At 37.3% G+C, this 16,726-nt stretch overlaps 1 protein-coding gene across 5 annotated transcripts in view; it reads right to left on the reverse strand.

Moving 5' to 3' along the window:
- The window catches only part of MICU1 (mitochondrial calcium uptake 1), a 267,394-nt gene that overhangs the window by 130,577 nt on the left and 120,091 nt on the right, over positions 1-16,726 (reverse strand). For 3 of the 5 annotated variants that reach the window (XM_003271233.2, XM_030797817.1, XM_030797818.1), the window contains 2 exons: positions 14,931-14,936; positions 13,687-13,801 (listed from right to left, as the gene is read on the reverse strand). In XM_003271233.2, coding sequence (XP_003271281.1) covers positions 13,687-13,801; positions 14,931-14,936 — 121 coding nt within the window. The remainder of the gene's footprint in view (positions 1-13,686; positions 13,802-14,930; positions 14,937-16,726) is intronic. The other 2 variants (XM_003271232.2, XM_030797820.1) reach the window with 1 other exon arrangement.

Raw genomic sequence — 16,726 nt, forward strand, 5'->3', positions numbered from 1 at the left:
GGGCCAATTCCAATAGTTAATCCTGGCATACAAATGGTTTTGGGAACACTATGAATTTGGTAGTGAAATGAGAGGAGGAAAATTGCCTCTTCAAAGAGGTAATCAATCCTAATCTTTATTTGCGTTTCTTGGAGTTCTTTAGACCTCTGGGAGTGGTCTAAGCTTAGGAAAGACTTTACTTCATACAGTTTTGGGGAATGTGCACAACTCTAGGACAATTTAACCTTAGGGCCGACCTGGGGGTAAAGCTGCCTAAGACATAAGATAGAGCCAGAATGCTAGCATTTCACATAGCTCTTAGACAAGCCCATGCCCTGGGATCTTCTGGTCCACAGACACTCAAAGGGTAGTCAGTCTCCATTAAAATAGGAGGCAGGCAGTTAAGTTGCCGTTTCTGGCAGACTTCTAGGGACAATCTAGTCAGGTGACCCATGTTTCTACTCGAGTAAATCCTGAACATAAAGAAAAAACACTTAGAAATGTATATTCTCCAAACAGACTTAAAATTCATATGGAACTCAGTCTTGCTAGTGTTTGAAAATCCTAAGACAATGAAATTACATAGGATGGTTACTATGAGCTTATTATCATTACATATTATCTCTGCAATGGCTAAAAAGAGCTCTTTATTCGTTATCAGTGTGATCTATTTAATGGCAATTGGCAAGTTTTCCTAAATAATATGAAATACTACATGTTAAGAACCCAAAAATAAAATTAAAAAAAAAAAGAACAACAACAACAAAAGGGTTTTAAAATTTCATAAGAAGATTGTGAGACTTTTCTTGAATTCCTCCAGCAAAGCTTCAGCTGTACAGGCATTTATTCCTTCTAACAACTGTTTTTCTTTCATTTACATTTTTTCCAGAAAATACACTTCAGCCTTGATTCTAAAAAAACAAACAAACAAAAAAAACAAAACCATGTATAATTTCACATCTAAAGAAAAGAAATAGCTGATGTTTCTAGTTCACAGTATATAGCCTATGAGCTTTATCTCAGCCTCAGTTATTAGATGACTTTCAGGGAGCTGCCGGAAATAGTCTTTTATTTAAACTGGTTTTCCTTACACTGTTATTTGACAGTTGTGTTATAGAAAGATTATTCAATATCAGCGATGTCAAAAAGCTTGGATTTCCCAAGAGTTCCTGGGTGAGAGATTCTAGAAGGCAAGCCAGTGCTTTTCTACTTTAGGAATATATTTTCTTCAAATTCATGTTACTATCTTATGCCCATATTACATATGTCTGCATAATAGACCCCCATCCCTAACTTCAGAGATCTAAAAAAAAAAAAAAAAAAAAAATCTGCTTGAATTTCATTTCATTTTATGTGGTTTTTTATTTCATACCATGTTCTCAATAATAGCCAAAGTGACGGCTTATGCCAAGATGCAATTTATTGCATAGATGCTTAGAACTAGCTACTTTAGGCTGGGTGCAGTGGCTCACGCCTGTAATCCCAGCACTTTGGGAGCCCAAGGTGGGTGGATCACCTGAAGACAGGAGTTCAAGACTAGCATGGCCAACATGGTGAAACCTGGTCTCTACTAAAAGTACAAAAATTAGCTGAGCGTGGTGGCAGGTGCCTGTAATTTCAGCTACTTGGAAGCTGAGGCAGGAGAATCACTTGAACCTGGGAGGCAGAGGTTGCAGTGAGCCAAGATTGTATCATTGTACTCCAGCCTGGGCAACAAGGGTGAAACTCTGTCTCAAAAAAAAAAAAGACAACTAGCTACTGTAATAAAGAAATTAGATTTTTATTACTTAACCTATGCTAATTTGAAGGACGCTATTTACATGTGACTAAGTTTGGCATTCACCCAAAAACTGTTTTCAATTTAGTGTTCAAACAGAAAAATTTAGATAGTCTAATTTTCCAGCTTTTATCATGTGTACATACATAGAGAATAACTAGTCCCTTAAGACATTTAAAAATGCTAGGCAGGACGCTGAGGATGCTTGGAGCAATACAAAATTATGGCAAATTATGGTATTCATAGTAAGTCATCATTTGGAATTTTTTTTCTTTTTTTTGAGACAAGGTCCTCCTCTGTCACCCAGGCTAGAGTGCAGTGGTGTGATCTCAGCTCACTGCAACCTCTGTCTCCTGGGCTCAAGCGATCCTCCCACCTCAGCCTCGCAATTAGCTGGAACCACAGGCACACACCAACACTCCAGGCTTATTTATTTATTTACGTATTTATTTTGAATTGGAGTTTTGCTCTGTCGCCTAGGCTGGAGTGCAGTGGCACAATCTCGGTTCACTGCAATTGCCACCTCCCAGGTTCAAGCAATTATTCTGCCTCGGCCTCCTGAGCAGCTGGGATTATATAAGCAAGTGCCACCACGCCTGGCTAATTCCTTTTTTTTTTTTTTTTTTTTTTCGAGACAGAGTCTTGTTCTGACACCCAGACTGGAGTGCAATGGCACAGTCTTGGCTCACTGCAACCTCCACCTCCTGGGTTCAAGCGATTCTCCTGCCTCAGCCTCCTGAATAGCTGGGATTACAGGCACGTGCCACCACACCTGGCTAATTTTTGTATTTTTAGTAGAGATGGGGTTTCATTACATTGGCCAGGCTGGTCTTGAACTCCTGACCTCAAGTGATCCGCCTGCCTTGGCCTCCCAAAGTGCTGGGATTATAGGCGTGGGCCACCGTGCCTGACTGCCCAGCTAATTTTTGTAGAGATTGGGTTTCACCATGTTAGCCAGGCTGGCCTCAAACTCTTGACCTCAGGTGATCCACCCACCTTGACCTCCCAAAGTGCTGGGATTAAGGCGTGAGCCACCGTGCCTGGCCTAATTTTTGTATTTTTAATAGAGACAGAGTTTCACTATGTTCCCAAGCCTGGTCTCGATCTCTTGGGTTCAAGTGATCCACCTGCTCTGGCCTCTCAAAGTGCTGGGATTACAGGAGTGAGCCACCACGCCCAGCCCAAATAAGCATCTTTATAAGTTGTTCCAGGAGCAGGTAAGCAACACCATGATAAGACGTAAGCATAATCAAACACTATTAAGCTGAGGGTTTAAAATGAAAGGTCCAGCTATACAGATGGACCAATACATTTGATTCCGGTCTCGCTTCTAAGAGGCAGACAATGTGAAAATGTGGGGCTCACAGACCAGAAGCAAACATCATCTTTAAATATCATCAATTATTGAGGGCTAAATTTCTTCAGAGCCATCCCAACCATCAGTAGAAGAAAAACAGGACAGAGCTGAGGCTGAGGAAGATAGGATAAGTGAGAAGAGTTCTAAGGAACTGGGATGAGGGCAAGTCTCCACAGTTTGCTCTAGGGTAATGAGGGGAGACTATGGCAGAAAGGCCCACTGAGGTCCACTTCACACTGTAATCAATGGTATAGTGATAGATGGGTACCTGGGTCTCCTTTCTACCTAGAAGGAACTCAGAGAAGCCACATTTCAAATATGCTTTCATTCAAATATTTTTAGAATTACTACTAGCTAAATACAATAATGCTGGAAATACAAAGCCATATAACATAGTTCCCACTTCAAGATATTATTTAGTGATGTCTTATCCACTGCCTAAGTTTTCTTCTTACTTAGAGATTCTTTTGAATTAACAAGGACTTTCATGTAAATATTTCTGTAGCTGTTATGGGACACCATCATTCATTCATGATTTAATGTGAACATTGCTTTTAAATTATGACAAAAAATAAAATCCTAGTTGAGATATCCTAGGAGAAGGATAATTTTGATTGGACAAGTCAGATGAGAAGAAGGAATACTTTTACATGTTAGGTCAGTTTCTAGAAGGCAGAAAATTCAGCCTGTTTTGAAGTTTTACTTTTCCTGCTCCATCTACCTTCTCCCACTGATAAATGAGGCCTAAGAAAGAAGGAAGCTTGGGCCGGGCACAGTGGCTCACACCTGTAATCCCAGCACTTTGGGAGGCCGAGGTGGGCGGATCACCTGAGGTCAGGAGATCGGGACCAGCCTGGCCAACATGGTGAAACCCTGTCTCTACTAAAAGTACAAAAATTAGCCAGGTGTGGTGACGTGTGCCTGTAGTCCCAGCTACTCGGGAGGCTGAGGAAGGAGAATGGCTGAACCCGGGAGGCGGAGGTTGCAGTGACCTGAGATAGCGCCATTGCACTCCAGCCTCGGTGACAGAATAAGACTCTGTATCAAAAAAGAAAGAAAGAAGGCTTGGGATTTACTCCCTGCTTTCCTGTTAGGCTTTCCTTTCTGAGAGCCTAAGGAGCAGAGAAGGAGAACCAAGGGCAAACCTCCCCTCTTCTGTATCTCCCATTTGATCCTCAGATACCACAAGGAATTGATTCCATGGAAAAATCACAGAAAGCTTTACAGGGCGACATATGCTATTCAAGAGAGGACGAAATTTATGCAGACATAATTCTGGTGGCAGTATCAGCCCATATAGCATACTCCTGACCACCTCGTTCCATACTCCTTTCTTTTTAGAGCGTAGCCCCATCTTGACTATTTGTATTAAAAGGGTAGGGCTCCAGAAATCACGTGTCTGTAACTATATTTCCACAACATTTTAATGAATATTAGAATTTTATTACATTATTGTTATTTTTAAAACAATTAGGTTGGACTGATTCAAATAAAATACAAGTATGAAAGGCTAATTAGGAGAACTTCAAGGGTAAAAAATTATAAAATCTCCCTCAAGATACAGTCAAAATACATTTAGATCTTATTTTTCTTATAAATTTGCTTCTTTGCCCTCTCTGTTCTCTGCTTAGCCTTGAACAAATCACAAGCAATTATTCCCAAAGGATAAATTTCCTTTTTCAGATTAAAAAATATTTAAACATTCTAGAATAGTCACAAGCAGATTTGAGAGATTAAACACAATTGCCACTTCTTTCTTGCTTGAATGAATTCAACATCATCTATAAATAACTTGATATATTTCAAAGCATTATTTTAATGTTTTGACAGAAGCTGCATTATCAAAAAACCAATGAATTAACCACAGAAACAGGTTATGCCAGAGAAGGAAGTTATTGGTAAATAACACATTGCGATACTTTTGGCCTTACAATATGCAAATGAGTATTTCAGAAATTCTAAGCACCTCTCATAGGCTTAAATAACACTGAAAAAGATTAGCCTTTCACCTTCTTAATCTTATTCTTCATAACATCAATTTAGCAATGGCAGATAATTTCCAGACATAGAAATTATGAAGATAATAGCTAAACCAAATTTTCTGTGTAACTTCCCCAACTCTGATGTCCCAGTAAGAAGGATGTGTAACTGCTTTATACCTGTTGATACATCTCAGCTGTTAGGCCTTGCCCATATTTTTCAATAAATCACTCGACCTGAAAAACTTATTTTTATCGAAAACTTTTATAACATTTTCATTAGATGGAATGGCACTGATCTGCTTTGTGATCTGCTCTTGACTTCAAGAGACTTTGTGATCTGCTCTTGACTTCAGCATGGCAAGAGAAATAAGATATTATACAACTTCACTTGAATGCTATTGTAATATCTCAAAAGGCTTGTATATTTGTGAGAAAGATGCATCATAATGAGGATGTAGCTTAATTTTCAGTAAATCAAATCTGGCTACTGTGAAAACACTTAATTTCAGTTTCTCCACTGATTCTCTGAAATCTAAAGAGATAATCAAAATGAGAATACAATGAATTATGCCAGATTTTCATTAAGTCTGCCTCCAAACTTTAAAGCCCTGGGTACCAAACATTTTTGCTTTGATTTTTCTGGGAGCTTTTCAAAGATTAATAGTAAACAGTAAGGAAGTTGCTTAATGATATACTATTATATACATATACATATATATGTATATACTAGTATATACATATATATATATGTATATACTAGTAAATACATATACATTTTTTTTTTTTTTTTGAGACAGAGTCTTGCTTTGTTGCCCAGGCTGGGGTGCAGTGCCGTGATCTCAGCTCACTGCCGGATCACTAACCTCTGCCTCCCGGGTTCAAGCGATTCTTGTTTCTCAGCTCCCAAATAGCTGGGATTATAGGCACTCACCACCATACCCAGGTAATTTTTGTATTTTTAGTAGCGACAAGGTTTCACCATGTTGGCCAGGCTGGTCTCCAACTCCTGACCTCAAGTGAACTTCCTGCCTCGGCCTCCCAAAGTGCTGGGATTACAAGCATGAGCCACTGTGCCCAATTATAAATGTTTTATTATTGCCTCCCCATCAAGCTATCTAGAATTGTTTTCATGTTATTAGCCCACAGGGTTAATAACTTTAGATCGAACATATATGAAGACAAAGAACACACAAAAATATTTCATAATTGTCAATGGCCAAGGGCCAAATTCTAAGTTATATTACCATTACCTAGTGAATCCTAGCATTAGTAAGAATGATCCAAGTCAATAAATAATATTTAGCATTCCAAAGAAATTCTGATAATCCTTCTCTATATCTAGTTATGCAGAAAAATCTCTGACTTCTGTGTATAAAATTTAAGACCATCAGCTAATGTTCCAGTTGGTTAGTGCAGAGAAGTAAGCTACTTATAACCATGCTTGTTTATTCCCACTCAATTCTTATTAACTTACTTTAAGAATCAGCAGTCCTTGGAAATTATTTAATAATAATTATTAACCGTCTCTTCATGTTGCCTAGAATGAATCTGAATTCATTTTATTAATGAGTAGTTATCTAGTAAATACTTAATGTTCTATTTAATATGGATGCTATGGCTCATGCTGAAAATTCTTCAAGTTAATTCATCAAAGCTGATTAGACAGATAGGGTTTAAAGCAATAGAATGTATGAGTTAGGAGTAAAAAGGGGATACAAATATGTGAATTCTGAATTATAAGAAACCAAGCTTGTTTGGGAATAGATTAATTAGAATACATATTTTCCTCATTTCACTGGTACTGGGTACAGACTGAAGACATCAATAGCTATAAGGATATCAACAGCAAAGTAGAGTCTTAAGTTTGCTAAAGTTTTTTTTTTTTTAATAAAATGAAAAAAACAACATATGTTATATTCTTGCTCTGTTACCTTGCCACCATGCTTAATATAGATATGTCTGTAGTGAATATCATTACAAATTTATAATCAGTCATGCAGCTTATATTCTAGATTGGAAAATGGACAATAACAGTATGAAATATAAATTATATGGAATGTTAAATAGTGATATGTGCCAAGGAGAAAAAATAAAGAAAGAGGTTTAGGAGAGGTGTGTTGTATGAGTGAAATGGAATAAAAGGTGTTTAAACGTGTAGGTTGGCCAAGGAAGGCCCATTACCCGAATCACGTACAGAGAAGAGTAAGAAATTCATGCCACTGCTCATTGTAAGCACAAGATATTTCTGCCAGATTGATTGTTATTCTGGATACGTGTCCTAGAAACTCTTATTTAGAAAAACCAAACTTCCAAAAGTTTAAATAAGAAGAATTAACTCTAATGGAAAAAATTATATTGCATAACATGCTTTCTTAAGAAAAACAGCTTTCTTAATTTTATTTTTAAGTCGAGAAAAAAACCCAGATGATTTCCTATATGTAGTTGTTGACTTTTATTTTAGACCACATAGTAATTCATAAGCTACTTTGAGGATTCAAGTTCAATCCATTAGGGCACAGTGTTCATATTCTTCAAAATGATGGTGATTTCTTGAACACCTATGAGTTCATTAACTTTGTTTTGTTGTTGTTGTTGTTTTTTGTTTTTTTTTTGTTTTTTTTTTTTTTTTTTGAGTCAGTCTCGCTCTATCCCCCAGGCTGGAGTGCAGTGGCACAACCTCAGCTCACTGCAACCTCTGCTTCCCAGGTTTAAGCAATTTTCCTACCTCAGCCTCCTGAGTAGCTGGGACTACAGGTATGTATAACCATGCCCAGCTAATTTTTGTATTTTTTTAGTGGAGATGGGGTTTCGCCATGTTGGCCAGGCTGGTCTCGAACTCCTGACCTCAAATGATCCGCCCACCTCAGCCTCCCAAAGTGCTGAGATTACAGGCGTGAGCCACCGTGCCCAGCCTGAGTCTGTTAACTTTGAATGAAAACAGCTCCTCAGAAATATGGCGGTCCCACAGCATCTGGCTGAAGCCCTTCGCACTGTTCTAGCTGGTTTTCTGTGGCCCTGCTATCCACCAGAGTAACAGATGAATGCATATGCTAATGTACTTTCCCTATTCCCAAGCCACTCCCTGGCAAAGATTTTCCTTAGGGTATTGGGTGCCCTCTCACAGATGACTTGGGAACCATTTAGTGTATTTAAACTGTAATGATCCCTTGTTACCCACAAGAAAGGAGATTCACTGAGTGCCTCATTTCCTGTCATCCTAGCGGCAATCTGAACATGGGAAAGAACTGATCTCAGTGTCATTTCTCATATTTCTCCCCATCTTGTTATAATAGATAAAGTAGACAATGCAGTGTGCAAAACTCAGATTGTAAGGATGCTTGAACTGCCCATTATCTATAGGAGAGTTTATGACCAGCCTTTCCATAGTTCAGCCTTAGAGAAAGAAGCAGCACTAAAGTTATAGCTTAACACTGCTGAATATGTGACCACAGCAGTAATGTCAAGTAACAGGAGCCCAGATGCCGGGGTTGGCCTGGGTTCAAATCCTAAACTGTCTCCTTACTCACTGTGGGTCTAGGGACAGGTTCTTTAACCCTCTGTATGCCTCAATTTCCTCATTTGTAAAATGAAAGTAACAATAGTATAAACATTATAGGGTTGATTTGAGGAAAATATGTCACTGGAGTCTCAGAGGGAGAGGAAGGGAGATCATAGAAAAAGTATTTGAAGAAACATATAAAGGCACAGGTCTAAAAAGCTCAATGAACCCAAAGACAAGAAACATGAAGAAAACTGCATCAAGGCACATCATAATTAAAAAGAACATGTGCCAAAAATAAACGAGTGGTTCTCAGACAGGGATGATTCTTCCCCACCCCTGGCACATAGACGACATTTAGCAATATGTGGAGACAGTTTTGCTTGTCATAGCTGGGGGAGGGTGTAGGCTGTGCTGCTGGCATCTAGCAAATAGAGGTCAGGAATGTTGCTAAATATCCTAAAGTGAACTGGACAGCCCTCACAATAATGAATTATCTGCCCAAAAGATCAACAGTGCTAAGAGTGAGAAATCCTAAAGGCATGTTATAATCAAACGTTTAAAACCAGTGGTAATATCAGGCAAGAGAAAAAAATAAAAGGCATCCAAATAGGAAAATAAGAAGCCACATTATCTCTTCGCTGACAATACGATTCTATACCTAGAAAACCCAAAATACTCTGCCAAAAGGCTCCTAGACCTGAAAAATGACTTTACTAAACTTTCAGGATACAAAATCAATGTACAAAAATCAGTAGCATTTTTACACACCAATAACTTTCAAGCTGAGAGCCAAATCAAGAACTCAATTCCATTTACAATAGACACATACACACACACACACACACACACACACACCCTAGGAATATACATGACCAAGAAGGTGAAAGATCTCTACAAGGAGGACTACAAAATACTGCTGAAAGAAATCAGAAATGATACAACCAAATGGAAAAACATGCCATACCCATGGGTTGGCAGAATTAATATTGTTAAAATGACCATACTGCCCAAAGGAATCTACAGATTCAATGCTATTCCTAATAAATTACCAATGTCATTTTTCACAAAATCAGAAAAAAACTATTCTAAAGTTCATATGGAATCAAAAAAGAGCCTGAATAGCCAAAGCAATCCTAAGCAAAAGAGGTAACCCAGAGGTATCACATTACAAACTATACTATAAAGCTACAGTAACCAAAACAGCATGGTCCTAGTACAAAAACAGACACATAGACCAATGAAATAGAATAGAAAACCCGGAAATAAAGCTGTACACTTACAACCATCTGATTTTCAACTAAGCTGACAAAAATAAACAATGGAGAAAGGACTCCCTATTTAATAAATGGTGCAGAGATAACTAGCTAGCCATATGCAGAAGAATGAAACTGGACCCCTACCTTGCACCATATATAAAAATTAACTCAAGATGGATTAAAGATTGAAATGTAGGACCTCAAACTATAAAAATCCTAGAAGAAAACCTAGGAAATACCATTCTAGACATCAACTTTGGGGTGAAATTTATGAGTTATTCCCCAAAAGCAATTTCAACAAAGGCAAAAATTGACAAGTGAGACCTAATTAAACTAAAGAGTCTCCGCATAGCAAAAGAAACCATCAACAAAGTAAACAGACAAACTACAGAATGGGGGAAAATATTCACAAACTATGCATCTGACAATGGTCTAACATCCAGAATCTATAAGGAGCTTAAATAACTCAACAAGCAAAAAAACAAATAACCCCATTAAAAGTGGGCAAAGGACGTGGACAGATCTTTCCCAAAAGAAGACACATAAGCAGCCAACAAACATGAAAAAATGCTCAATATCACTAATCATCAGAGAAATGCAAATCAAAGCTACAATGAGATGCCATCTCACATCAGTCAGAATGGCTATCATTATTATTATTATTTTTTTTTTGAGATGGAGTTTTGCACTGTCTCCCAGGCTGGAGTGCAGTGGAGTGTGATCTCAGCTCACTGCAACCTCCACCTCCCAGGTTTAAGTGATTCTCCTGCCTTAGCCTCCTGAGTAGCTGGGATTACAGGCACCCACCACCACACCTGGCTAATTTTTGTATTTTTTTTTTATTAGAGATGGGGTTTCACCATGTTGGCCAGGCTGATCTTGAACTCCTGACCTCAAGTGATTTGCCCGCGTTGGCCTCCCAAAATGCTGGAATTATAGGCATGAGCTACCATGCCCAGCCCAGAATGGCTATTATTAAAAACACAAAAGAGATGCTGACGAGGCTGCAGAGAAAAGGTAATCCTTATACACTGTTGGTGGGAACGTAAATTAGTTCAGCCACTGTGGAAACCAGTTTGGCTATTTCTCAAAGAACTACAAAAAGAACTACCATTCGACCCAGTAATCCCATTACTGGATACATACCTAAAGGAAAATAAATCGTTCTACCAAAAAGACACATGCACTGGTATGTTCATCGCAGATTTATTCATAATAGCAAAGACACGGAATCAACCTAGGTGCCCATCAGTGGTGGACTGGATAGAGAAAATGTGGTACACAACACTATGGAATACTACACAGTCATGAACAAGAATGAAATAATGTCCTTTGCAGCAACATAGATGTAGCCAGAGGCCATAATCCTAAGTGAATTAACACAAGAACAGAAAACCAAATACTGCACGCTCTCATTTATAAGTGGGAGCTAAACACTGGGTACATGTGGACATAAAGATGGGAACAACTGACACTAGGGACTACTACAGAGGGTAGAGGGGGAGGGAGACAAGGGCTGAAAACCTACCTATTGGGTACTATGCTCACCATCTGGGAATGAAATCATTCATACCCAAACGTCAGCATCACCCAACATCATGTAACAAACTTGCATATGTACTCTCTGAATCTAAAATAAAAGCTGAAATTATAAAAACAAAAAACAAGCAAAAAAAAAAAAAATAGTGATAAAGAGAGTCTTAAAATCATACCCTGATTCTATTTTCTTCATTCCTGACAAATATAGAAAGTAACTTACAAAGTAAGCACTTTATTGTAAATCACTCACCACATTCAAACTAGGAATTGAGCACCATAAAGTAAATGTGCTGGGAATGTCAGAGCTACTTGGAGGGGTTTCTAGAACCCAGGGGTCATTGTGACTTTTTAAAAACATGCTTTTAAGTGGTTAAGGGAGCTACGCGATGTACCAGATACTCTGAAGGTTCTGTTCTGTGTTCCTTCTGACATTTGGAAAGATATGAAGGTAACAGGACTAAGCAGTGGATACACGTTCAAAGCTTATTTCAGCTCAACAAACATTTGCTAGAACTACTTACAAGTATACATTATATACCAATGCAGTTCTCTTCATTTAATGCCATAGTCTTTCTGCTACATCACGCCTATTTGCTGTATAATAAATTCCGTCCAAAGTCACAAAAATGTTTTAAAAATTCCCACCAATTTGGGTCATTTTTTTTAAAAAGATAAGGTTTATGGATCTTTAAAAATCAGACACAAAGTAACATGTTGTGATGGAATAAAAAAATAAAAACCAAGACAGATTTCCACTAAATATTAGGCACTAAACTATTAATAGCTACTTTATATTCATAATGTCATCATTCTCAAATAAATAATTTGGGTTTGATATTACTGCCCTCTTCATTTTACAGACACAACAGAAGAACAAATCTATTGTCTTCCCCCAAATCACAAGCTAAGAAATGGTTGGGCTAGGATCTGAACTAGAGATGCTTTTAAAAGCACATTATGATCTTAAGTTGTATGTTGCTGGAGTTATTTTGGATTTTCATAACAAATCAATGTGTGTTTTCATTGCCAGGGTACTGCTCCACCGTATGAATTTATTTAGACACTTTGGTGCCCCAAAGTCAGCTGTGGCAAGGCATATATATATATATATATATATATAAAATTTCCTTGTCAATCCTTACACACTTACACAGAGGAATAAGAATGAAAGTGGTCACAGTCATGGCAGGACATGTATATGCCACTTATTAAAAACTATCTTCTGGTAGCTTTATGTTTACAGATGGCTGGCTTGGAGAAGGTGAAAAAGAGAGGGTTATTTTTGTTTGATATGTCCCAGACCAAAAAAAAAAAAATTGGAAATCACTTATTTCAAACATACAAATCTGAACTCTGGTTCACCTTAGGTAGATTTTAATAGACTACATATGGAGAGCTATGAACATAACATTTTGTTTAGTTTTTCTGAATGGTTAAAAAAAGTCACACCAAAAAGTAATAAAATTTAAAATCACTTAGAGTAGCACACTAATCAACAAAGCTATTGATAGTTTTAAAAAATCAGAAACTCCTCAATGCTCTAAGTGAGTCAAAATTGAGTTTTGTGTCTTCAGAAGTACTCCTCCAAGGTTAAAAAACAAATATTCAACTCAATTAGGTCAACCAAGCCAATTTTCTTCTTTAGTGGAGGAAATGATAGATCAAAATATGTTTTATTGGAGAAGCAGTAAGTTAATGAAGGATGTAGTAGTAGGCAATGCATGACTCACCTTGACAGAATATAGAGTGACAGACAGTTAAAGGTAGATGTCACTTCTTAGTTTTTTTGCAGCTGTTGTTTTTGAGACAGGGTGCCACTCTGTTGCCCAGGCTGGAGTGTGGTGGCCTCATCTCAGCTCACTGCAACCTCTGCCTCCCAGGTTCAGGCTATCCTCCCACTTCAGCCTCCTGAATAGCTAGGATTACACGTATGCTTTTGTAGAGATGGGGTTTCACCACATTGCCCAGGCTGGTCTTGAACTCCCAAGTTCAAGTGATCTGCCCACCTTGACCTCCCGAAGTTCTGGAATTACAAGTGTGAGCCACTGTGCCTGGGCGTTTTGTTTTGTTTTCAACTTTACTTTGATACTTTAGTTTTCTCTTTTTTCTGCCTCTCTCAGGTGGTTCTATACACAAGTTATAGTAAATTAAAAACAAACGAAATTTTATGTAACTTATAATTCATTATAATTCATTAACTCTACGAATATGTCTTGTTTTATAAACATATAAACAATTATGTTTATAGTCCTGTATCCGCTCTACAAATGGAAAAAGAAAACGTTTATACTTACTGGAAAGAACAGTTGTGAGGAAAATGTAGTCTGAAAAGGATATGAGCCCACATTCTCCAAGGGTGTAAAATATACTGCCTTCATCAGCAAATTTTTCTCGTTCCTGGGAAATTTTCTATAAAATGTATGGGTCCCACCAAAAGACAAAAATATATAAGTGAATTAGAATATAAATAGTAAGAGATGAATCACCATTTATCTGACAGTTTTATGCTATTTATCATAAGCGTTTCTCTCATGGCCATTCAAAATCGATGGATCCTTTACAGTTTTCAAGATGATGAAAATTTCAAGGCAAAAATTATGTTTTCATTTCAACACTAGTTCAATATGAACATTAGAAAATAATTTCATTGTTAGAACCCTCTGTCATTGCACATATACAGGCCCACTTCAGAACAGGTTTTGTTTCTTAGTTTGAAAAACAATCCACCTTCTTCTACAGAGGTATAAGTGGTAGTAAACAAATAAACAAACACATGAAAAAACTAAAAGGAAACCAGTTTTGTCCAAGAAAAACTAGACTGATAGTGATTAGAAAGAAAGAAGTGAGCAACTATTTCCAAGGCCTATACAAATGCTCAGAAAACTAATTTCTGAAAAACTAATTTTACTTTATAACCCCAAGAATCTTAGCTTCAGAATACAGAACAATATGCAGAGTGAATAGCATCTATGAAATATAATGCCAAATCAGTCATACACACTTTCGGCACAATTTAATCATATCTACTGTTAGTTTAATGGAGGCTCCTAAATGTCAGCTATTTGATGAAACTGTCTCCTACAACTTAGTTTTTACTCTAAATATATATTTCTTTTCTTTAATCTATAAATCTCACAAAGAAAGTTAGTTCTCAGCTTTGGTAACTGTCTGCCTGGCAAGTGGTTCTCTTCCTGGGTGTTTAAAAAAACTTACTCCGTTTTCTGAATTCTTAGCCAAAGCATAAACTTAGTTGTGATATTGAACATATTTTCAAAAACTGAAAAGGATCCACCAAAAAGTTAGACTTGAAACTAATTTCCACAAGTTCTAGACCACCAAAAATATTTAAGGAATTATTCTGAGTATAAAAAAATAGATTTTAAAAACCCAAACCAATAAAGCACAATCAAAGTAATAATGTCATGCAAGCATAAAGTAAGAGAAAGCATTGCAGGCATAACTTCAAGAGGAGTATCATGAAAACTACAACAAGCACCATCACACCAGCATCCAGTTACACAACTATCCAATGGGTTACCTCTGTCTAGTGGAGATCCCATCATAAACCACAAAGGAAAGAAAACTGGTTAACCAACAGAAAATACAAGTACCACACGAATCATTGTGAAGTCAGTTTGTTTGATCTTCTCAATAAACTCATTCAAAATAGCCTCCACTAGATATTTACTTGGTCATAAGAAACAGTAGCTATGGACAGATTAAAGTCCACAGGTGAATACCAATAACACAGTACTAGGTTTTGATGGCGCTTCTACTTAGGAGAACTTTGCTGACTTCTTTTGCGGCTGACAAGAGGCATAGTCCTGCTTGATGGCATTTAGAGATTACTTCTTTGAGTTGACAACAAAAATGAGTATAGTCCAGTATGTTATTAAGGTTAGATCTCATACCACACTTGATCTTCTACCAAGAGACTGAACAGAAATTTCAGACCAGAAAAGCTACCGGATGAGAATTGGAACAGCAAAGCCCTCCACTAGGAAGTTAATATTTAAATTTCTCAAAATAAAAGAAAAAAATAGTTGCATTTTTTACGTTACCCAAGATACTGCAAAGGTAAAGTATGTGAACAGGAAAAAATACACAAAATGAGAATAGGTCCCCAAAGGCTGACCATTACCAGCCATGACAATAAATGTATATAGAAGCCAATACTTAATAATAATGATGTAATAAGCTTATGGGGAAATTGCTATAATTAAAATAAATAACATAGTGGAAGCCACAGGTTGAGAAACAGACAAAAGTTTAAGGATAGAGTGAAATGAGGAAGCTAAGCCAAAGAAGCAAACTTAACATTATTTTTCTAAAAATCATCCAGGCCATGCTGATGCTGAGAAGGTAACATAAGGACAAATCTAATTTTGTTGGTAACAAAATTTGAGTTTGATATAACTTTAAACTCACAGAAAAGTTGAAAGATTAGTATAAAGTACTATTATATATTTTTTACCAATTCACCAACAGTTTACATATTACACAATTTGCCTTGTATTTTTTCAACATGCCACTTTGAAAGTAAATTGGAGACATCATGCCACTTTATACTTAAGTACCTCAGCATAGATTTCCCAGGAACAAAGACATTCTCTAATGTTTACAATCCAAAATGCCATAATCCCAAACGTTGAAATCCCCAAAGATCAAAATTTCTAAAGCCTAAAATCCCCAAAATGTAATTCTGATACATAATTTATAGTACAGTATATGTTTAATAAAACCAGGAAATTTAGTATCGATACACATACTATTATCTAATTCAGTCCTTTTTTTTTTTTTGAGATGGAGTCTCGCTCTGTCACCCAGGCTGGAATGCAGTGGCGTGATCTCAGCTCACTGCAACCTCTGCCTCCTGGGTTCAAGCCTCAGCCTCCTAAGTAGCTGAGATTACAGATGCACACCACCACGCCCATCTAATTTTTGTATTTTTAGTAGAGACGGGTTTTGTCATGTTGGCCAGGCTTGTCTTGAACTCCTGGCCTCAGGTAATCTACCCACCTTGGCCTCCCAAAGTGCTGGGATTACAGATGTAAGCCACTGTGACCAGCCAAATCCAGTCCATTTTCAAATTTAGCAAACTGTCCCAATAATTTCCTTTATAGCTATTTTCACCCTGATCAAGGATGTAATCCACAATCATAAACTGCATTTATTATCATGTCTCTTTAGTCTCCATTAATAGGGAACAGCCTTTCTTTGTCCTTCTTTATTTTTTCCTGTAGAGGTTTATTGGTTTTGATTGTGATAAATTCACCATTTTAACCATTTAACCACACAGTACGTGGGCCTTTTAGGTTTGCCTTCTTTCACTGA

Source organism: Nomascus leucogenys, chromosome 18 (genome assembly GCF_006542625.1).
Source record: "Nomascus leucogenys isolate Asia chromosome 18, Asia_NLE_v1, whole genome shotgun sequence".
Taxonomy (NCBI): Eukaryota; Metazoa; Chordata; class Mammalia; order Primates; family Hylobatidae; genus Nomascus; species Nomascus leucogenys.